The sequence below is a fragment of the Triticum dicoccoides genome, chromosome 1B (genome assembly GCF_002162155.2).
Source record: "Triticum dicoccoides isolate Atlit2015 ecotype Zavitan chromosome 1B, WEW_v2.0, whole genome shotgun sequence".
In the NCBI taxonomy this organism is placed as follows: Eukaryota; Viridiplantae; Streptophyta; class Magnoliopsida; order Poales; family Poaceae; genus Triticum; species Triticum dicoccoides.
Window position 1 is genome coordinate 634,801,183 of NC_041381.1, and position 25,041 is coordinate 634,826,223.

General features: G+C 48.2%; 1 protein-coding gene across 1 annotated transcript; it reads left to right on the forward strand.

Moving 5' to 3' along the window:
• Positions 1-23,835: 23,835 nt before the first annotated feature.
• Positions 23,836-24,761, forward strand: LOC119349266 (late embryogenesis abundant protein 19-like). Its single transcript, XM_037617293.1, has 2 exons — positions 23,836-23,934; positions 24,016-24,761. The coding sequence occupies exons 1-2, from the start codon at positions 23,875-23,877 to the stop codon at positions 24,592-24,594; spliced, it is 639 nt and encodes a 212-aa protein (XP_037473190.1). The 5' UTR covers positions 23,836-23,874; the 3' UTR covers positions 24,595-24,761.
• The last annotated feature ends 280 nt before the right edge of the window (positions 24,762-25,041 follow it).

Here is a 25,041-nt window from a genome sequence, read left to right on the forward strand (position 1 = left end):
TGACTCCATAAAAACTCATATTGCTCGTGCTCAGTTTGGACATCGGGATGCCCATCCCTTTCAGTGTCTCAGCATACAGTATATTCAAACTGCTGCCGCCATCCATCAACACTTTGGTCAGTCGAGTGCCCTCAACGACCGGGTCGACCACCAACGCTTGCCTCCCAGGGGTGGCTATGTGCGTGGGGTGATCAGATTGGTCGAACATAATGGCAGTATGAGACCACTTCAGGTAATTGGGTGTTGACGGAGCAGCCATGTTCACCTCGGTTTATAACTTTCAGTCGGTTTTTGCTCTCAACATCGGCAAAAATCATCAAGGTGGAATTGACCTGCGGATATTCTCCGTCACTATCCTCCTTGTCCTCAACTTTGTCCGACTCTTTTTCTTTGTCCTTGGACTGCTTCCCTTGGAACTGCTGTATCAGGAGTCCACATTGTCGAGTGGTATGCTTCGGGTAGATGAAATTACCCTCTTCGTCCTTCTTGGTGTGGATGCGACATGGCAAATCCAACACGTCATTTCCTTCCTTATCTTTTACCTTCTTGGGGTTCCAAGGCCCCTTGGGTTTCCCTTTGAATTTTCCTTGGTTCAGGGCCAAGGCTTCTCCAAGTGCGGCTGGCTCAGCTTTACGCTTTTGCTTCCGACTGGAATTTTCACCTCCGGTGTCCTGGGCGACTGACTTGTGTTTGCCGCTCCGGAGCCGATCCTCTTCCTCACCATTGGCATATTCGGTGGCTATTTCCATCATTCGACTCAGAGACATGTCTCCGGTTCGACCGAATTTCAGGCTTAGCTCTCTGTACTTTACGCCCTCCTTGAAGGCGCAGACCGCCTGGTGATCGGATACATTTTCTACTGTATGATGCAGTGTGATCCACCTCTGGATGTAATCTCTCAGAGTCTCATTCGACTTCTGTACATAAGATTGCAGCTCTGTCAGCCCCGCTGGCCGCTTGCACGTTCCTTCGAATGTCCTGACAAACACTCGGGAGAGGTCCTCCCACGTGTAGATGCTGCTGGGCGTCAACTGATTCAGCCATGCCCTAGCTGACCCTTCCAACATGAGAGGCAAATGTTTCATGGCCACCTCGTCATTTCCATCGCCGATCTGAACAGCCACTCGGTAGTCCTCAAGCCAAGTGTTAGGCTTGGACTCACCGTTGAACTTGCTGACTCCAGTCACCAACCTGAAGTTGGGAGGAATCATCGCGGCTCTGATGGCTCTGCTGAAACACTCTGGTCCGGAGACGTGCACTCCGCTGCTGGTGGGTATGTCTCTGTCATTACCATCTCTGTGGGCTCTGTTCCGGTCGACCAGACCTTGAACGATGATGGATCTCGCGTCAAAGCCTGGTTCTCTAGGGTCGACTGGAATTCTTCGTCCGCCACTGTACTGGCGTTTGTCATCTTGCTGTTGAGGCATATATGATCCACCTCTTCGGGGAGGGGTGGGCACTCGACGTCGATCGTTGCGATCGACTCGGTGATCATCCTGCTCATAGTTCCTGTACTAATCGTGTTGGTCGCCATGCCCTTCACGCCTCGGGGGCGATCTGGGGCTATGAGCTGACTGGACAGTATTCACCGCCACGGACCTGCTATGAATCATGTTCTGCGACTGCGACATAGCCGAATTCTGATCTCCAGCTGCCCGGAGCAAATCCCTGATCTGCATCAAGCCTCTGCCAGCCTCTGACTGGGAAGGCTGAATCGACTCTGCTATACGTGTTGCAGCTGCCAAATTCTGGATTGGAGTGCGGTATACCTGAGTCGGAGGTTTAAAGAGTTGGCGTCGACTGGAGTCCGGGACCCGTTGACGCGCGCGCTCGTCGAGTGCTCGCTGAAGGTTCTCCAGTCGAGTGCGCTCAGCCAGGTTGGCCAAGCGTGCGTCTTCTAAGGTGCGGGCCTCAGGGGTTTCTCCAACGATCGGAGTATGAAGCGCATCCATGTTCCGGCGGCGAAGCTCTTCCCTCTGCTGCGAGTCGAGGGGCTCGGGGCGGTACTCCTCATGATCGTGCGACGGATCGCCCCCGCCGTTGCCTCCCTCGATGCCAGGAAAGCCGGGAGGAACGTGCGGCCCATTGACCATCAGGACCTCCGCCGCCGGATCACTGCTGTCGCATTCGGATGCAGTCTCTGCGGAGCCAGTCGACAGGTCGAACAGGCCGTAGAGAGATTCGTCAGGCTCGATTGCCGCGACTTGGGCAGCGCTCGACTGGTGAGCCACTACGTGCCTCGCCCACCGCTGGAGCCTCGACCGACCGGAGCGCTTACGCCGGCGAGAAGCTGGGAGGGAGGATGACACGAAAACTGACCGATATGGAGTCGACAGTTGCCGCAGAAGGACGCCGCGGACGCATGCTCGAAAATGCGTTGCTCCGCGGACCGGGAGCGCATCCACATCGAGCGGAGCCTCCTGCAGCCAGGCAGAGTCGTCGGCGACGAACGTGAGCGCGCCGAGACGGATCTCGCGGCCCTCAACCAGAAATCCGCCTGAAACCATGATGATGGGAATCGAAAAGATTGCAACTTCTCCAACAAGTCGCTAAGACACCGGCCCCATGGTGGGCACCAACTGTCGTGGTTCTAAGTCTGACAGTAGAATGGGGGTAGGTATTGAGAGGCAAGATCCTAGCTATGGAGCAGTTGTACACACGAGTGTTTTACGAGTTCAGGCCCTTCTCGGAGGAAGTAACAGCCCTACGTCTCGGAGCCCGGAGGCGGTCGACTGGATTACGTGTGTGAAAGGTATAGGGGTGCGAACCCTTCTACCAGTGGAGGGGGGTGGCTTATATAGAGGACGCCAGGACCCAGCCAGCCCACGTAGCGGAGGGTTAAAGTACATTAATGCCAGACGTTACTGGTAACGCCTTACATAAAGTGTCATCATGGCCATAAAGACTACTTAATTACAGACCGTTTGGATACAGAGTAGATCTTGAACTCCTGATGGTCGAGTGAGTCTTCATGGTCGAGTGTCTTCAGGTTCGTCGAGTGTCTTCTAGCCGGTCGAGTGGAATCCCTCTTGGTCGACTGGAAGACGGCTTCTTCTAAGAGATGCCCTTGGGGAGGGTACCTTGGATAGGTCCGTAACCCTACCCTAGGTACATGACTTCATCACCCATGGTGCATGAATACTCACCCGAACCCCTCGATCAATATATGCAGCCCCGTGATTGTTGAGAAGGGAATTAAGGCCCTGCACACATATAAGAAAGAGGTATGGAGACATAGGGCAGCCCTGCCTGAGCCCCCTCGTAGGATCAAAAAATGGCAAAAGCTCACCATTTACCTTGATTGTGAATCGAACAGATGTGACACATTTCATAATGAGGCTGATAAAGCGATCACCAAAACCCAGCCTGGCCATCATTGCTTCGAGATAGTGCCACTCCACTCTATCCTATGCTTTGAGCATGTCCAGTTTCACCGCACAACTTGCATTCTTTCCTCTTCTCCTTCTGCGAATGGTGTGAACACATTCATAAGCAACCAAAACATTATCCATGATCAAACGACCTGGTACAAACGCGCTCTGTTCTTCTCCAATGACATCATCAAGTATGAGCCGAACCCGGTTGGCCAAAACCTTCACTGCTATTTTATACAAAACCGGGCAAAGAGAAATTGGCCTATATTTGGAAATTTTCTGCGGATTCCGGACCTTTGGGATTAGCGTGATAGCCGTATCATTGAGTCCAAGAGTTAGCTCACCACTGTTGAGAAATCCCAGAATTGCCCTTGTTACATCTTCCCCAACGACATCCCAATGGCATTGGTAAAAACCGGCCGTAAATCCGTCTACTCCTGGAGCCTTCGACGGGGCCATCTCAAATAGAGCGTCCTTGACCTCGGTCGCCGAAAATTCCTTCTCAAGTATATGATTCATGGCCTCCGACACTCTTGGTTGGACGTATTGTAACAGTTCCTCCATAGGCGCGTAACCCTAAGACTGGTATAGAGCCTTATAGAAGTCCATGATTTCAGTTTTGACCTCCACTGGATCAGTGCACTGCTGGCCATCCACTCTTTCCAGTGAGGTAATTCGATTTGTACATTTTTGTTGTGTTGCCTGTGCTTGGAAGTATCCCGTATTCCGGTCTCCTTCATGAAGCCAAGACACACGAGATCGCTGCTTTAGCCAGATTTCTTCCTGGCGCAATGCTTCGCGCAACTGTTTAGCAACACTCTTTTCCTCCTCCGTCGGGCCACGGCCCATCGAAGCTCTGCGCAATCTGTCAAGGCGGGCTTGAAGACGACGCACCTTTTTCTGCATGTTGTCGAACTCGCGATTACCCCAAGCACCCAGCTGGGTCTGAACCTCAGCAAGGGCCTCGATGATGCCTTGGAGACCGTCCCGCCCGGCTCCCGCTCTCCACATTGACCGCACCTTCTCATCGTAGTCTGCATGACACTGCCATACGTTTTCGTAACGAAAAGAATGATTGCCCCGTGTCCAGTCGGTCTCCATACTTGTTCTCAGCTCCGCAACCACAAAGCAGTGGTCTGATTCAACACTGCTTATGTGCTTCACGCTTGTGTATTCAAACAGATCAAGGAAACTAGAGTTGACCATTGCTCGGTCTAGTCTTGCTTTGACGTTCATCTCCCCTTGCTGCCTGTTATCCCATGTAAAAGGGACACCGCGCCACCCCACATCCTGGAGTGCGCAATCCGCTGCTTCCCGAAAAGCACACATTTGGCTCTCTGGTCTAGCATTGACTCCGAAGTGCTCATCTCAATCAAGAGTTTCGTTGAAATCGCCCATGCGAATCCATGCTTCATGGTGTACAGCAAATAACGTACGCAAGAACCTCCAGCTATGATGTCTATTTTCCACCCGAGGTTCTCCGTAAAAACCCATAAACCGCCAACTTTTATTATCTTTCTTGACTTTTACATCAATATGTGATCGGCTGTAGTTTTGAACAGACACTTCTGCGTCTCTTGACCAGAAAAGACCAATTCCTCCACTAAGCCCGTCGCTATCGACAGCAAAACAACCAGAGAAACCTAAACTAAATTTTAGATCCTCCACACGCTTGCCCTTGATTTTTTTTTCCATGACAAACAGAAGGGCGGGGCCTTCTTGCTTCACAACTTTGCGAAGCTCTCGAACTGTCCAAGGGTTCCCAAGCCCTCGGCAGTTCCATCCTTCTTGCTTCACAACTTTGCGAAGCTCTCGAACTGTCCAAGGGTTCCCAAGCCCTCGGCAGTTCCATGATAAAACACTCATTGATTCAGGCAGGGCTGACCCGCAGCCCCTGCCGAAGATTCAGATGATGGTGGCGTTGGCTTTTTCTTCTTCGGATCCCTTTCTCTGAAGGTATAAAGCAAGAAATCTATTAGACAGTTATAAGAGTCCAAATACTTTTGTACACGTACGAAGAGCTTTTGTTGGTTAGTCAGCTTGTTTTCCAAGCTATGTCACTTCGGTCGGCTATTAAAGCCTAGGGTGTGCGTCATGTAAGACAGGTTATTTTTTATGAAATAGACACGATGTGTTTTTCATGGTAAACACTCGTATCAAGTTTTTGAGGGATCTTTAGAAAACCTCTGTGTTGCGATTTCTTTTTGTGAAAATTGTTTTGTGCGTGAGTACTTTCGTCGAGATTGGTTTTCTCGTGCTGGGTCGCAAGGTTCAAACCCTCTACTTCGTGTACATCGCGTGCGCAGGCGAGAGGTTGCTACTGCTGATGGTGGAGTGTCATGAAAGGTCAGGCCACAACAACAGGTCGGATCTCGCCGTGAGATTCGGTCTACATCAATGGATGGCCAGGCCAGGGTGGCCTAAGATAAAGAAGAAACCGAGCATGTCACCAGCTGTACAAGCTGGTGACGTGCCGGCGGTGGCCTTCCTAGGACCCAAGCGGCGGTGACCTCCTGTGTTCTATTTTCCCTCGAAGTTGCCAGCGGACGTGGACGCGGATGCGCTGGCCACCGACTCGCCGATCTCCTCCATGCACCCTTTTTCTTTCTCTGTCTGCATGGGGCGGCTACGTGTGCGTCAACGGCGGATGGAGCGGTCGTAGGCACCGGAGGGGTGGTATGACGCGGTGTCGTCCAGGCTGGTGTCGCCGTGCTCCCCTCTGTTCCGGCCTGGAGCAACTTGCCACTCCTTCACGGGCTGGCTTGGAGCGGCGAGTTGCTGAACCACGCTCCGGATTGGGCTGCAACTTGCTCCATCGGCCCAGGGAAGGGAGGTGGTGTTGGGGAACGTTGCAGAAAACAAAAATTTTCCTACTCGTTTCACCAAGATCATCTAGGAGTTCATCTAGCAACGAGTGATTAGATGCATCTACATACCTTTGTAGATCGCGAGCGGAAGCGTTCAAAAGAACGGTGATGATGTAGTCGTACTCGACGTGATCCAAATCACCGATGACCAGCGCCGAACGGACGGCACCTCCGCGTTCAACACACGTACGGAACAGCCACGTCTCCTCCTTCTTAATCCAGCAAGGGAGGGAGGAGAGGTTGAGGGAGATGGCACCAGCAGCAGCACGACGGCGTGGTGTTGATGGAGCTGCAGTACTCCGGCAGAGCTTCGCTAAGCACTATGGAGGTGAAGGAGGTGTTGGGGAGGGAGAAGGAGGCAACCAAAGGCCAAGGCGTTCAGGTATGAAGTCCCTCCTCTCCCCCACTATATATAGGAGGGCCAAGGGGGGTGGCCGGCCCTAGGAGATCCAATCTCCTAGGGGGTGCGGCGGCCAAGGGGGGTTTCCCTCCCCCCCAAGGCACCTAGGAGGTGCCTTCCCCTCCTAGGACTCTTTCCCCCTCAAACCCTAGGCGCATGGGCCTATGTGGGGCTGGTACCCTTGGCCCATTAGGCCAAGGCGCACCCCCTACAGCCCATGTGGCCCCCCCGGGCAGGTGGACCCACCCGGTGGACCCCCGGGACCCTTCCGGTGGTCCCGGTACAATACCGATAACCCCGAAACTTGTCCCGATGCCCGAAACAGGACTTCCCATATATAAATCTTTACCTCTGGACCATTCCGGAACTCCTCGTGACGTCCGGGATCTCATCCGGGACTCCGAACAACATTCGGGTTACTGCATATACATATCCCTACAACCCTAGCGTAACTGAACCTTAAGTGTGTAGACCCTACGGGTTCGGGAGACAAGCAGACATGACCGAGACGACTCTCCGGTCAATAACCAACAGCGGGATCTGGATACCCATGTTGGCTCCCACATGCTCCACGATGATCTCATCGGATGAACCACGATGTCGAGGATTCTATCAACCCCGTACGCTATTCCCTTTGTCTATCGATATGTTACTTGCCCGAGATTCGATCGTCGGTATCCCAATACCTCGTTCAATCTCGTTACCGGCAAGTCACTTTACTCGTACCGTAATGCATGATCCCGTGACCAGACACTTGGTCACTCTGAGCTCATTATGATGATGCATTACCGAGTGGGCCCAGTGATACCTCTCCGTCATACGGAGTGACAAATCCCAGTCTTGATCCATGTCACCCAACAGACACTTTCAGAGATACCCGTAGTCTACCTTTATAGTCACCCAGTTACGTTGTGACGTTTGGCATACCCAAAGCACTCCTACGGTATCCGGGAGTTACACGATCTCATGGTCTAAGGGAAAGATACTTGACATTGGAAAACTCTAGCAAACGAACTATACGATCTTGTGCTATGTTTAGGATTGGGTCTTGTCCATCACATCATTCTCCTAATGATGTGATCTCGTTATCAATGACATCCAGTGTCCATAGTCAGGAAACCATGACTATCTGTTGATCAACGAGCTAGTCAACTAGAGGCTCACTAGGGACATGTTGATGTCTGTTATTCACACATGTATTACGATTTCCGGATAACACAATTATAGCATGAATAAAGACAATTATCATGAACAAGGAAATATAATAATAATGCTTTTATTATTGCCTCTAGGGCATATTTCCAACAGTCTCCCACTTGCACTAGAATCAATAATCTAGTTACATTGTGATGAATCGAACACCCATGGAATTCTGGTGTTGATCATGTTTTGCTCTAGGGAGAGGTTTAGTCAACGGATCTGATACATTCAGGTCCGTATGTACTTTACAAATCTCTATGTCTCCATCTTGAACATTTTCACGAATGGAGTTGAAGCGACGCTTGATGTGCCTTGTCTTCTTGTGAAACCTGGGCTCCTTGGCAAGTGCAATAGCTCCAGTGTTGTCACAGAAGAGCTTGATCGGCCCCGACGCATTGGGTATGACTCCTAGGTCGGTGATGAACTCCTTCACCCATATTGCTTCATGTGCTGCCTCCGAGGCTGCCATGTACTCCGCTTCACTTGTAGATCCCGCCACGACGCTTTGCTTGCAACTGCACCAGCTTACTGCCCCACCATTCAAAATATACACGTATCCGGTTTGTGACTTAGAGTCATCCAGATCTGTGTCGAAGCTAGCGTCGACGTAACCCTTTACGACGAGCTCTTCGTCACCTCCATAAACGAGAAACATTTCCTTAGTCCTTTTCAGGTACTTCAGGATATTCTTGACCGCTGTCCAGTGTTCCTTGCCAGGATTACTTTGGTACCTTCCTACCAAACTTACGGCAAGGTTTACATCAGGTCTGGTACACAGCATGGCATACATAATAGAACCTATGGCTGAGGCATAGGGATGACGCTCATCTCTTCTATATCTTCTGCCGTGGTCGGACATTGAGCTGAGCTCAATTTCATACCTTGCAACACAGGCAAGAACCCCTTCTTGGATTGATCCATATTGAACTTCTTCAATATCTTATCAAGGTATGTGCTTTGTGAAAGACCTATGAGGCGTCTCGATCTATCTCTATAGATTTTGATGCCTAATATATAAGCAGCTTCTCCAAGGTCCTTCATTGAAAAACTTTTATTCAAGTAGGCCTTGATGCTGTCCAAGAGTTCTATATCATTTCCCATCAAAAGTATGTCATCTACATATAATATGAGAAATGCTACAGAGCTCCCACTCACTTTCTTGTAAACGCAGGCTTCTCCATAAGTCTGTGTAAACCCAAACGCTTTGATCATCTCATCAAAGCGAATGTTCCAACTCCGAGATGCTTGCACCAGCCCATAAATCGAGCGTTGGAGCTTCCACACTTTGTCAGCATTCTTAGGATCGACAAAACCTTCCGGCTGCATCATATACAATTCTTCCTTAAGGAAACCATTAAGGAATGCCGTTTTGACGTCCATTTGCCATATCTCGTAATCATAGAATGCGGCAATTGCTAACATGATTCGGACGGACTTCAGCTTCGCTACCGGTGAGAAAGTCTCATCGTAGTCAACCCCTTGAACTTGTCGATAACCCTTAGCGACAAGCCGAGCTTTATAGATGGTCACATTACCATCCGCGTCTGTCTTCCTCTTAAAGATCCATTTATTTTCTATGGCTCGCCGCTCAACGGGCAAGTCAGTCAAAGTCCATACTTTGTTTTCATACATGGATCCTATCTCGGATTTCATGGCTTCTAGCCATTTGTCGGAATCCGGGCCCGCCATCGCTTCTTCATAGTTCGAAGGTTCACCATTGTCTAACAGCATGATTTCCAAGATAGGGTTGCCGTACCACTCTGGTGCGGAACGTGTCCTTGTGGACCTTCGAATTTCAGTAGGGGCTTGATCAGAAGTATCTTGATCATTTTCATTAACTTCCTCTCTAGTCGGTGCAGGCACCTCAGGAACATTTTCTTGAGTTGCGCCATTTTCCGGTTCAAGAGGTAATACCTCATCAAGCTCTACTTTCCTCCCACTTACTTCTTTCGAGAGAAACTCTTTCTCCAGAAAGGACCCATTCTTGGCAACAAAGATCTTGCCTTCGGATCTGAGGTAGAAGGTGTACCCAATAGTTTCTTTTGGGTATCCTATGAAGACGCATTTTTCCGACTTAGGTTCGAGCTTTTCAGGTTGAAGTTTCTTGACATAAGCATCGCATCCCCAAACTTTTAGAAACGACAGCTTAGGTTTCTTCCCAAACCATAATTCATACGGTGTCGTCTCAACGGATTTCGACGGAGCCCTATTTAAAGTGAATGCGGCAGTCTCTAAAGCATAGCCCCAAAAAGAAAGCGGTAAATCGGTAAGAGACATCATAGATCGCACCATATCTAACAGAGTGCGATTACGACGTTCGGACACACCATTACGCTGAGGTGTTCCAGGCGGCGTGAGTTGTGAAACTATTCCACATTTTCTTAAGTGTGCCCCAAACTCGTGACTCAAGTATTCTCCTCCACGATCTGATCGTAGAAACTTGATTTTCCTGTCACGTTGATTTTCAACCTCACTCTGAAATTCCTTGAACTTTTCAAAGGTTTTAGACTTGTGTTTCATTAAGTAGATATACCCATACCTACTTAAATCATCAGTGAGAGTGAGAACATAACGATAGCCACCGCGAGCCTCAACACTCATCGGACCGCACACATCAGTATGTATGATTTCCAATAAGTCGGTTGCTCGCTCCATTGTTCCTGAGAACGGAGTCTTGGTCATTTTACCCATAAGGCATGGTTCGCACGTGTCAAATGATTCATAATCAAGAGACTCTAAAAGTCCATCAGCATGGAGCTTCTTCATACGTTTGACACCTATGTGACCAAGGCGGCAGTGCCACAAGTATGTGGGACTATCATTATCAACCTTACTTCTTTTGGTACTCACATTATGAACATGTGTAGCATCACGTTCGAGATTCATAAAGAATAAACCATTCACCATAGGAGCATGACCATAAAACATATCTCTCAAAAAAATGGAACAACCATTATTCTCAGATTTAAAAGAGTAGCCATCTCGAATTAAACGAGATCCCGATACAATGTTCATGCTCAAAGCTGGCACTAAATAACAATTATTAAGGTTTAAAACTAATCCCGAAGGGAGATGCAGAGGTAGCGTGCCGACGGTGATCACATTGACCTTGGAACCATTCCCGACGCGCATCGTCACCTCGTCCTTTGCCAGTTTCCGCTTATTCCGCAGCCCCTGCTTTGAGTTACAAATGTGAGCAACTGCACCGGTATCAAATACCCAGGAGCCACTACGGGCACTAGTAATGTACACATCAATTACATGTATATCACATATACCTTTGGTTTTGCCGGCCTTCTTATCCGCTAAGTACTTAGGGCAGTTCCGCTTCCAGTGACCGCTTCCCTTGCAATAAAAGCACTCAGTCTCGGGCTTGGGTCCATTCTTTGGCTTCTTCCCGGCAGCTTGCTTGCCGGGCGCGGCAACCTCCTTGCCGTCCTTCTTGAAGTTCTTTTTACCCTTGCCTTTCTTGAACTTAGTGGTTTTATTGACCATCAACACTTGATGTTCCTTCCTGACTTCTACCTCTGCTGATTTCAGCATAGCAAATACTTCAGGAATGGTCTTTTCCATCCCCTGCATATTGAAGTTCATCACAAAGCTCTTGTAGCTTGGTGGAAGCGACTGGAGGATTCTGTCAATGACCGCATCATCCGGGAGATTAACTCCCAGCTGAGTCAAGCGGTTATGCAACCCAGACATAGTGAGTATGTGCTCACTGACAGAACTGTTTTCCTCCATCTTATAGCTGAAAAATTTGTCGGAGACTTCATATCTCTCGACCCGGGCATGAGCTTGGAAAACCATTTGCAGCTCTTCGAACATCTCATATGCTCCATGTCTCTCAAAACGCTTTTGGAGCCCCGGCTCTAGGCTGTAAAGCATGCAGCACTGAACGAGGGAGTAGTCATCGAAACATGCCTGCCAAGCGTTCATAACATCTTGTTCTGCAGGGAGAACGGGTGCGTCACCAAGCGGTGCTTGTAGGACATAATCTTTCTTGGCAGCTATGAGGATGATCCTCAGGTTCCGGACCCAGTCCGTATAGTTGCTGCCATCGTCTTTCAGCTTAGTTTTCTCTAGGAACGCGTTGAAGTTGAGGACTACGTTGGCCATTTGATCTATAAGACATATTGCAAAGATTTTAGACTAAGTTCATGATAATTAAGTTCAACTAATCAAATTATTAGTGAACTCCCACTTAGATTAGACATCCCTCTAGTCATCTAAGTATTACATGATCCAAGTTAAACTAGACCGTGTCCGATCATCACGTGAGACGGACTAGTCAACATCGGTGAACATCTTCATGTTGATCGTATCTTCTATACGACTCATGCTCGACCTTTCGTCTTCTGTGCTCCGAGGCCATGTCTGTACATGCTAGGCTCGTCAAGTCAACCTAAGTGTTTGCATGTGTAAATCTGTCTTACACCCGTTGTATGTGAACGTCTGAATAAAACACCCGATCATCACGTGGTGTTTTGAAACAGCGAACTGTCGCAACGGTGCACAGTTAGGGGGAACACTTCTTGAATTTATTGTGAGGGATCATCTTATTTACTACCGTCGTTCTAAGTAAACAAGATGCAAAATATGATAAACATCACATGCAATCAAATAATAAACGTGACATGATATGGCCAATATCACATAGCTCCTTTGATCTCCATCTTGGGGCTCCATGATCATCTTGTCACCGTCTTGACACCATGATCTCCATCATCATGATCTCCATCATCGTGTCTCCATGAAGTTGCTCGCCAACTATTACTTCTACTACTATGGCTAACGCGTTTAGCAATAAAGTAAAGTAATTTACATGGCGTTTCTCGATGACACGCAGGTCATTAAAAGAATAAAGACAACTCCTATGGCTCCTGCCGGTTGTCATACTCATCGACATGCAAGTCGTGAATCCTATTACAATAGCATGAACATCTCATACATCACATATAGATCATTCATCATTCATCACAACTTTGGCCATATCATATCACAAACCACTTGCTGCAAAAACAAGTTAGACGTCCTCTAATTGTTGTTGCAAGTTTTACGTGGCTGAATTAGGGTTCTAGCAAGAACGTCTTCTTACCTACATTAAAGCCACAACGTGATTTGTCAACTTCTATTTACCCTTCATAAGGACCCTATTCATCGATTCCGCTCCAACTAAAGTGGGAGAGACAGACACCCGCCAGCCACCTTATGCAACTAGTGCATGTTAGTCGGTGGAACCGGTCTCACGTAAGCGTACGTGTAAGGTTGGTCCGGGCTGCTTCATCCCACAATACCGCTGAAGCAAGAAAGGACTAGTAACGGCAAGAAAGTTGACAAATCTACGCCCACAACAAATTGTGTTCTACTCGCGCAAGAAGAACTACGCATAGACCTAGCTCATGATGCCACTGTTGGGGAACGTTGCAGAAAACAAAAATTTTCCTACTCGTTTCACCAAGATCATCTAGGAGTTCATCTAGCAACGAGTGATTAGATGCATCTACATACCTTTGTAGATCGCGAGCGGAAGCGTTCAAAAGAACGGTGATGATGTAGTCGTACTCGACGTGATCCAAATCACCGATGACCAGCGCCGAACGGACGGCACCTCCGCGTTCAACACACGTACGGAACAGCCACGTCTCCTCCTTCTTGATCCAGCAAGGGAGGGAGGAGAGGTTGAGGGAGATGGCACCAGCAGCAGCACGACGGCGTGGTGTTGATGGAGCTGCAGTACTCCGGCAGAGCTTCGCTAAGCACTATGGAGGTGAAGGAGGTGTTGGGGAGGGAGAAGGAGGCAACCAAAGGCCAAGGCGTTCAGGTATGAAGTCCCTCCTCTCCCCCACTATATATATAGGAGGGACAAGGGGGGTGGCCGGCCCTAGGAGATCCAATATCCTAGGGGGTGCGGCGGCCAAGGGGGGTTTCCCTCCCCCCCAAGGCACCTAGGAGGTGCCTTCCCCTCCTAGGACTCTTTCCCCCTCAAACCCTAGGCGCATGGGCCTATGTGGGGCTGGTACCCTTGGCCCATTAGGCCAAGGCGCACCCCCTACAGCCCATGTGGCCCCCTCGGGACAGGTGGACCCACCCGGTGGACCCCCGGGACCCTTCCGGTGGTCCCGGTACAATACCGATAACCCCGAAACTTGTCCCGATGCCCGAAACAGGACTTCCCATATATAAATCTTTACCTCCGGACCATTCCGGAACTCCTCGTGACGTCCGGGATCTCATCCGGGACTCCGAACAACATTCGGGTTACTGCATATACATATCCCTACAACCCTAGCGTAACTGAACCTTAAGTGTGTAGACCCTACGGGTTCGGGAGACAAGCAGACATGACCGAGACGACTCTCTGGTCAATAACCAATAGCGGGATCTGGATACCCATGTTGGCTCCCACATGCTCCACGATGATCTCATCGGATGAACCACGATGTCGAGGATTCTATCAACCCCGTACGCTATTCCCTTTGTCTATCGATATGTTACTTGCCCGAGATTCGATCGTCGGTATCCCAATACCTCGTTCAATCTCGTTACCGGCAAGTCACTTTACTCGTACCGTAATGCATGATCCCGTGACCAGACACTTGGTCACTCTGAGCTCATTATGATGATGCATTACCGAGTGGGCCCAGTGATACCTCCGTCATACGGAGTGACAAATCCCAGTCTTGATCCATGTCACCCAACAGACACTTTCAGAGATACCCGTAGTCTACCTTTATAGTCACCCAGTTACGTTGTGACGTTTGGCATACCCAAAGCACTCCTACGGTATCCGGGAGTTACACGATCTCATGGTCTAAGGGAAAGATACTTGACATTGGAAAACTCTAGCAAACGAACTATACGATCTTGTGCTATGTTTAGGATTGGGTCTTGTCCATCACATCATTCTCCTAATGATGTGATCTCGTTATCAATGACATCCAGTGTCCATAGTCAGGAAACCATGACTATCTGTTGATCAACGAGCTAGTCAACTAGAGGCTCACTAGGGACATGTTGATGTCTGTTATTCACACATGTATTACGATTTCCGGATAACACAATTATAGCATGAATAAAGACAATTATCATGAACAAGGAAATATAATAATAATGCTTTTATTATTGCCTCTAGGGCATATTTCCAACAGGTGGAGCCGCAACGAGCTGCCTCGCTCGTATCCGCGGGGATCGGCGGGCCACCATGCCGGTTTTTATGCGGGAGAACTGCTCTTCGTGCCCGTCGGATGCCATCGAAATGATGAAGAAAATGATGAAGGAAGAGATGGGGGAGCGGGAAGGGACGAGAGGAGTTTGGCCGGCATTGCATTTAATGCCGGTCCGCTCCTAAACGGACGTGTGGCCGAAATAGGTTTCTCAGCTTCCACGCGGGGTTAATGGAGGCATATGAATGCGGTGATGAGGCATGTTCAGCCGGGCGTGCAGCAGGTGCCGCCCTCGATCGACGCGCCGCTTCATTGGTGGAGGCAGTGAGAGGTCGCATCCGTCCTGAGCCGTCTTCAATGCGGACCAGGACGCTGTACAGCGACATGAATGCGGGCAGCTGGCGCCAGACGGGAGCGTGCGGGGAGGGGGGGTTGTTGGTCTAGGGCGATCAGAAACGGATTTGGGAGCTGTTCGGACTCCCGCAATCCTTCCCCACTTTTGTCTCTGGTTGTCCGAACCATCCAGCGGACTGATACAGGTTTGGGAGCTGTTCGGACTCCCGCAATCCTTCCCCACTTTTGTTTTTGGTTGTCCGAACCATCCAGCAGACCGATACAGATCGACTTTAGATGACTTTCATAGTTCGAACAGCGTCATCCAAACGGTTGCGGGGTATTTACCTGATCCAAAGCATTACGACCGGGCACCGCGTACCAAGGCCCGCTGCGGGTCTAGTTAAAGTTGTACTAGGCGGTAACTCGGCATTGCGGTGGATCGATTGAAACCGTTCCTATCTCGATGGGGTCCTCTCCAAAACGACGAAAGACTCGAGATATATCTGGCCGGCGGCGGTGCGCTCCAATCCCGCAATCCCTGATGGTACGTAAGTTGCAGCCGCGCGCGTTTTTCATTAATCAATCCGTACGTGCGTGCATCTTTTTGTTTTTGTTGTGCGCAATTCACAATTTTTCTCCGAACGATCTCTCTTGTTTGGCCTAATTTTCCCGTGTCGTTTCAGCAGAAAAAACTCTCCAATGACAGGATCAGCGCGCTCCCTGACGACGTCCTCCTCACCACCCTCCAATTCGTCGACCTGCGCACGGCCGTCAGGACCGGCGCCCTCGCGAGACGATGGAGGCACCTCCCTCGTCTGCTCTCCAGCCTCGCCATCGATGTGGCCACCTTGGTACCCCATCCCAAGGGTTTCTCCCCACCCCATCACACGGTAGACTGTATAATGAAGAGCTACACTGATTCCGCGAGGTGGTTTCTGGCTGGAGAACGGAGCATCAAGAGCTTGTGCCTAGCCTTCTACCTGATCGACCCTTACCTGCTCACCATCGGCGACGCCGTTCTCAAGAGCAGCAGCACACACCCCGAGCGTCTCGAGTTCACCATCCGGACGGAGCTGCCTGCCGCCATGGTCAACTACGAGCAGCGTGCTCTACTCGGACGACGCTTCATGTCATTCGTTGGTGCTTGTCCCGTGGTTTTCAGCTGGGTAACCAGCCTCACCCTGCAGAATCTACGATTCACTGCCTCAGACTTCCTGGCCCTCCTCCACACCTGCAGCCGACTCCAGCTCCTTTCCTTGACCCACTGTGGCTCTGGCACCAACTCGATCCTATCGGTAGACGCCCCCGACTCTTCACTTCTTGCTATGGAAATCCGTGCTTGCTTCTACCACACAGTCGACCTGATCAGTGTTCCAAAACTTGAGCGGCTTCTTTGTGACCTCGATAATATGGCCGGGAGCTTTCCCACCCTGCGGTTTGGCTATGTTCCTTGTCTTCATGACATCAACCTCTCGATAATACATCTGTCTCACTACTACCAAAATCCAAGACAACTCTCACCTGCATTCAGTAACCTGAGAGATATTTATCTTGGACGTTTGGGTATGTTTGGAATGGCATGGACTATTTTTGTCCTAGAAGCCGCGCCTCTCCTCAAGAAGCTCTCTATGGAGGTACGTGGTACTATCTTCTCTTCGCTAAAATTTTGGACACCCGCAAAAGTATCCCCAACATACAAATTACACGGTATCTACTTTATATAGTACTATATATATGAAATGAAAAATTGGCTACTAAATTTTTATGTATATTATGAAAGCATGTTCTTGATAAATCTAACAGTTTTCACCTAAGAATTTAAAAAGGTATTTTAGTGTTAATCAATAGTCAAAAGCTACACATTTAAAGTGCATGTGTGCATTCTTAGGTGCCACATTTATCATGGAGAAGCTGTGTTTCGGTCTTTCTGAGTATATTTTTTTGCATGAAGCTATGTCTGTCTTCCTTCGCCGCTATGGGCCCCTCCGAGACCAATGTATCCGGTGAAACACCTAAATTTGAACAGTACAACTTGAGTCTGCTGGAGATGAGCGGATATGGACTTTGTAAAAACAGGCAGGTGCTGCAATACATCAGACTCATCAGGCACCGTGCCGTCTGTTTGAAGAGAATTCACTTCCATGAACAATGCCGATACACAAACTGCAAGGGTGCCCGATGCATATGTCAAGTCAATGAAGCACAAAGGAATCTATTAAACCAGGCACTCACTCTAGGATTTTCATCACCCATTGAGATAACCATTGGTCAGATGTTGGATGACATCAGTTCGTGACAGGATTTTGCTAGTGCCTAGTCTATGCACTTGTTCTGGTGGCTTTCTTTTGATGGCGTTGAATCATGGTTTAGTTATTAGTGTAGGTCCCCTTATGTAAACAAACCCCTTTGATTTTCCATCCAAGTTTGCACTGAAACACGGTGTAAGTTTGCAAACTTCTACAGTACTCCCTCCATCCCGAATTATTTGTCGCAGAAATGAATCGAAATGAATGTATCTAGAACTAAAAATATGTCTAGATACATCAATTTCTATGATAAGTAATTCGGGATAGAGGAAGTATTATTTGGTAGGTAGAATGCGACCTGCGATAGTATAATGTTGTGCTAACCAGATCAACCATGTAAGAGCATCTCCAGTGGCTCATCCATACTTGGTCCTCTTTATCTCCATATAGAACATCATCTAAAATTATTCTTTTTAGAGGTTCCCAGTTTTTTAGTGGAACATGTATATTCAGGACGTCTATATTCCCCCTCCTATATTTTCATAGTATCTTACAACTATCGTTTAACATTATTTTTTTCAGCGGCCCTATTTTAACTTTCAAGAAGCCTAGAAATCCAGTGTTGCCCATCTGTGACTTTTCCATCTGTGAGTTATCAATCTATACAAGAAAAGGTAGGACGAAATTCGGCACAAGCAATTCGATACCAACTCATATAAAATTAATTATGCAGTACAAGCAAACATGCAGTCAACAATTTTAGCAGAATCAAACCAGTCTAAGGAAGGGGTTGGGAGAGGATAAGGCTTATCTAGAGCCCTTGGATGCATCTCTTCAAGGGAGGAGACCGAGGACGTGTCAGATATATGCACCTCCATACCCTAGTCGTCGCCATCTCATCTCATTCATCGTCAACATCCAAGACCAATCTCCATTCCTGCTCCGCCACCATAGAAGGAGGGACAACAACATCAAGGGAAGAGGAGGAGGCTCCGCGCCGCCGTCTCCACCAGCACCACCACGCCTTCCGTGCGGTGCTATCGCGCCGACGCCTTCACCAGCGCCGCACCCGTCGTCATCGCCACCGGCACGGCTACCATCACCACCGCGCCACCGTATCCACCAACACCATCATGCCTTCTGCCTTCACCTGCTTGTAACGTGTCCCTAACCTTCATATTTATGTTTGAGTAGTTGTACTAATTTTTGGGAATATGGTTGAACCCTATATAATACTTGATGGGATCCAATATCTTCTATTTATGATTCGAGTTAGTAGCCTTCGCAAATGTTGAGAGGAGCGCTCACTCACATTTTTTGCCTTGTTGTCATGGAGTTTATTACTGTCATTGTGAGGGTTGGGGATATGAGGTAATTCGAGGTGACAGTAAAAGCCTCGATTCCTTCTTGTTGCAACTGAGAGGGGATTAATGGAGAACCCTTCAAGAAGTTGCGTCCACGGGGAAATCCTCAATTATCGTAGCGGTAACCTGTTTGAAGACGTTGCGATAGTGGTGTACGTGGCATGGACTCTACATTGAGTAGAACATGTTCTGTACCTGGCTCCGCATACTTATGTGCATGAAGGGTGAATAAAGGATACGATAATTCATCTCAATGGTGGTGATTCCGGAACCCTAGAGAACACTTTACTACTCAAGCACGGTCCTTACTAACTTAGTGTCATTTATTTCCTGTTTTTATCTTCTTGTCAGTAGTTTAGTTAAATACCCCTTTTATCTAGTTTCCCTAGCAACCGACAAAGTAGACTATTTTCAGACTCCGGATTGTGTGTGTACGTGTCTGCGTTAAGTGACGGTGTAGTTGCGGGGTTTGTGGTGGCTTCCTTTCTGCTCCTTGTGGGTTCGACACTTATATACAAAATGCAAAGTTCTGTTGACATCGAGGGACTTGGTGAAATTAACGTGTCAATCTGGCAGAACATTGCCTCAAGTACTTTATGTCTCAAAACATAGTGATGCAGATATTTAGTGGGTATGAAAATGACATGGACTTAAAGTAGACATAAAATTTTCTCATAATTAGATCATATTCATATGATGTCAGGATTAATTACTATGGATCTTACAAAATGCAACTTTCTGTAACCGAAGTTCATTTATATCATGTTAGTCATTTAGATGCAAGAAATGAACATGTTAAAGATGATTAACATGGAAACCATAGGCATGGCGTGAAAGTACACATTATGTAGTGCAAAACTCATGTAGGATGCAAATGCATAAGAGCTATAGGTCAATGGCTCTCATCATGCCAAGTTTATAAGTTTTAACAGATTTTGTCAGTTATATTATAATGCACTTCTGCAACCGAGTTTTCACCAAGCAATTGATCCTAACATAGATGAAAATGCCACCATTACGTAGAACACAGAAAAATGCACAACATTCATATAAGGCATGTTTTTATCGGATGCACGGATTAAAAGGTATAATGGTTTTAATATAAGGTAGTGCAACTCCTTTCACCTAGGCGCTGCACAACCAAAAGTGAGGCCTGGGGTGACACACTGGCCAGATGTGTAGCGCGCCTGTCAGCTAGACGCTACTCAGTGCCGTGCAGCACCGACCTGTCTTGTCGGACGGTACACAAAAGGGTTAGCTGGATGAATTTGTTTCGACTATTATTTAGTTTGTGAAATAGTTGCGCCTCGAGATCTGCTTTATCGATTTCGCCCACGGAATCTTATTTCCTGGCTTCAATTGCGGTCTTCATGGTGGTCTCCGCAGCCACATTTGCCGCGCCTATGCCTTCTCCGACGTGCACCAGCGCCTTCGCCATCGTACGGTAATCCGCCACCCGGCGCTCGCTCCTCCATGTCTAACTCGTAGAAAAATGAGTGAGTATGTCCCTGGTGCCCCCTCTTCTACGTCATCATACCATAGTTAATGGGATAGCTTCCACCTGTGGTAATGTAAGCATGGCATGTGCGCATAATTTTCTATCGAACTGAAGAATAGAGATGCAATGAGGTTGGGACACGTTGATCAGACAGAAGACTCCTACTTGGCCTTGGGCACCGGCATCCGCATGTGCTGTGTATCGAATCAGCAGCTAGCTCGTGATATGGGTGAGCGATCCAGCTTCGCGAAGGTACGGACGCGTCCAACTGCGTGTCCTTTATACGTGGCAGGCATGGACGTGCTCCGGCGCGCGACGTGTCCTGTAGCTGCGGGCTATATAAACGCCCCCCGCTCCGCTCTAGGCCAGTCAGACGCAGGGAATGTATCTGGTGAAACGAGCGAACTCGTGCACCAGATGCACCGGTGATATATGGCTCGTTCGATGCAAAACTAAGGGACATGATCCGGTTAGCACATGGACCTGATGGTACATTTGCGAAACAGTCCTTGCAGTACATCTAAATCAAGTGAATGGACCTTCCCGAGCCCAGTTCGTCCCCTTGCCATATCATGTACCATCGCAGCAGGCTTGAGCTAGGGTCAGACTTCCAGGGCTTCCGCCGTTAACGCACCACTGCCCTGGATCCAGATCATGTGGTCCACCGGCGGCTCACAGCGATTTCGTCTACATAGCGACCCGGCGCTGTAGCTGCTTACGAGCCACCCATCATCTTTCTACAGCTCAAGGATCCGAGGTATGAGCACTGAATTTGATTTTTTGTCAACCACGTGTAGTCATATTTTAATCTTCCAATTCGTCAGTTCCCCCAATTTGTTTGAAACCACTGGCATTTAGGAAATTGAAAAGCGTGAGCACCGAATCGATGCGAGACATGCAGTTATAATGGTGAAATTCTTACCAGTAATTACTGCAGATAGTGGAAAATTGATGATGCGATCTATGTTTCTGATCCTTCATTTGTATACAATTTTCATATCATGTACTCTTGCCATGATATGAAGCAATTTGACATGTATGTGAGAAAAATGGAAACCTGAGAGTCTCCATACATGGCAAGAGTAGGTTTACTATCGATGTTCCTGTGATTTTCTTGGACATGAACTAGCAATGTATTATATGTTCTTGTGACCCACTTAAGTTTTCTCATATTAAATGGAAAGGGCCTTTACAATGTCCAATTGAACTTTCATGGCATTGATTGTTAATGTTCCTCATTTGTCTTTCTGCAATGCACATTGTTGCTTTTCTCTGAGGTAAAAATCTGGATGTGTGCTGCTTTGTACTTCATTGGGTCAACTATGGATTAGTAGGTTAGTTCTCTACTTTTGAACCTGAATGTGATTTTTTGTGATTATATTTGCAGGAAAACAGGTAATCATGGAGTCAATGGAAAGTGCTGCTCTAAGCATTGGGTCAACTATGGCAACGGGAGTAGATTTTGTCGCTTGTTAGATTCTTTTTCTCAAATAGTTAAGGCACGATCCGGTTGGTCGAAAATGTTGGAAATAGCTACAACAGGCTAAAAAGAATTAGTATGTCCAATGTGTGAGCTTCAGTTCATGAACTAAATCGCTATTATTGTGCATACATGGGGGTCAACATATGAGCCCGAGAGTGATGATAACTTACAACCTGCAATGATGTTTGTCTTATTTTCAGGCAAATTTATAACTGGATGACGGTCTGCAGCATTGAAGTGATTAAAACTCTGACATTACTCATGCCTGAATTTCAAGAAATCTCAAATGGACATTGCAATAGAATATGTAAAGTTTGAGCTGTATGAATATCTGTAGATTCTGCTTTTCAAGTAGCAGTCTTACTCTGCTGTAAATGAAGAAGATATGTTAGACTGCATATGAAGGCATGTGTCCTCTTCATTTATACGGTTCATCTATCTGACCGAGCTTCTGTTTTAAACCATGCATTGTACCTGAGAAAATCGAAGTTGTGCTCTTGTATCAGCTTATGTATCTGTTTCCTGATTACTCATTTTTGTCTTTGGAAAAAATGCAGAATTTTCATGTAATTTATTCTTCAGTCAGTTGGAAAGATCAAAAGTTATAACTCTGTAAAACAAATTGACCAGGATATAACTCTGTACTATTAAGTACTCCCTCCGTCCGGAAATACTTGTCTTCAAAATGGATAAAAGGGGGTGTATCTAGACATATTTTAGTTCTAGATACATCTCTTTTTTATCCATTTTGATGACAAGTATTTTCGGACGGAGTGAGTATTAGAAAAACAACTTTATAAGTAGTTGTGGTGCTGTTATTTTGTAGCTGAACCGAAGATCTCTTGACACATTTTCTTTAGATGATTCCATGCCAGAACATCATCTCGTTCATATTGGAACAAAACAAGCATGCATGTAAAATTGTACAACAACTGCCCATCTGAGCTAAAAAAAGTCGCATACTATTTTTGTAGCACGTTTAAAGTCTTGCTGAATACATGGTGCCACAAAAACCAGAGCCTGAAACAACCGGACATGATCTGGACTAGCACGAGAGGTAAAATTAGCAGTCTCGTGAGCTGCCATATTGGCTTCTCGTTTTACAAAGATAATTGCAAAAGCTGAAAGCACACTACTTAGCTTCTGAAGTTGCACAAGAACCTGAAGATTTGGAGCCCTCTTCGTCGTCTACGTCTTCAACCGGATTTACCAGCCCTAGGCAATCAGACAACATAATGTTGAATCTCCCGGCAAAGCAGAACACCCATCTCGACAGGCAAAAGCAGCCTAACTGACGGCATTTGGCATAGTATCATAGCGTTTTGATTTGTCAGCCAATAAGCAACCGTCACATCTTAGTTGTGCGGAATCTAAAACACTACACTTAAGAGATTCTAATTTGGCAGAATTGGGCGAATCCCTCTCTCCTCATATCCACAAAGCTACAGCCCCGCGTCGGTATAGAGACGCAAATGACAGCGAGCCGCCGCCGGACATCATGATTTCGATCTTGGGTACTCGTGTTTCAACGCCAGAAGCAGGAGAGGGACGGGGAGAGAGGGATTCACCCAAATTTTCCAGTAGCTCAGCCGGCAACCTGGAGCAGTCGTACAGGGACAGAGGAAAAGGGGATAGACGGACTGGGTTTGTGAGGTCGATTCGCTCGATTTAGCTAGACTCGAAGGTCAGTTTTGCAAAATGTACCAGTAGCCCCCCTTGCACCGCATCTTGTCCCTCTCTTTTTAATCCAAGGGCTCATGTTCCACCGGAGCACCAGGTGCATGAGTCCGCTGGGTGCACAGGATACGTTCTCGTCAGACACAGCCGATCGAAACCAAGTTGAGCTACAGCCGAAGTGATACTAAAGATTATCTTGTTTTCTGACTGCTGATCCGCTCCTGTCAGTTCGTTTGAGCCAGTTTAGCACTGCTCCTACGTGAGGGATGGCATCCAACCAGGACCAGGCCAGCTTCCGCGCCGGCGAGGCCAAGGGCCACACCCAGGTACGTACTTCTGTCGACGGTCTCCGACGAGCCCAAGCGCCGTGTCTGAGATGGGATGTGACCGTGCTGTTTGCATTGCAGGAGAAGGCTGGGCAGTTGATGGGCGCGGCCGAGCACAAGGCCTACGAGGCCAAAGACCGGGTCGCGGCTATGGCGGGCCACTCCTCTGGACAGGGGCAGGGCGCCACGGAGGCCACCAAGCACAAGGCCGGCGAGGCCACCGACAAGGCGTCCCAGACGGCGCAGGCGGCCAAGGACAGGGCTGCCGGCACGGCGCAGACAGCGAAGGACAAGGCCTCAGACACCGCGCAGGCCGCCAAGGACCGCACCGTCGAGAGCAAGGACCAGACCGGCAGCTTCCTCGGCGAGAAGACGGAGATGGCCAAGCAGAAGGCCGCGGAGACCGCCGAGGCGGCCGGGCAGAAGGCGGCGGAGACGGCGCGGTACACGCAAGACAGGACATACGACGCGGCGCAGTACGCCAAGGAGTCCGCCGTCGCCGGCAAGGACAAGACCGGCAGCGTCCTCCAGCAGGCCGGCGAGACGGTGGTGAACGCCGTGGCGGGCGCCAAGGACGCCGTGGCCAACACGCTGGGCATGGGCGGAGACAACACCAACACCACCGGCACCACAGAGAAGATCGTCAAGGATCACCGCTAGACGCATGAGCTCGATTTGCTTTCGTTTCCTTCTCGCAATACACACGTATTTGGTGTTCCAGTTTCATGATTTCCATGGGCGGAGTATCTTTGTGTTTGCCATTTCAAGTGCTAGTACGATGTAACAATAATAAAGTTTGGAATTAAGCTCACACACGTGGCATGGTATACTGTAGTTTGTGTAATGTGATATTGACACCTCCCCTCGTTTTGTTCTGATGAACCGAGTGAGCAGACATGCCTTATCCCAGGATGATCCACTGGCGTCTGCGGGCCACAAATCTACAAATCTTCGTATAGACTCCCTCTTTAAAGTGATTTAAAACGTCTTATATTATTGTATCGAGGGAGTAAAATACTTTACCGGGTGAGTACAATCCGAAGATTGCCGAAATTGCTGTATGGAGAAACTTCATCTAAAATGGTACTAGTACAAGAGAAACTTCGT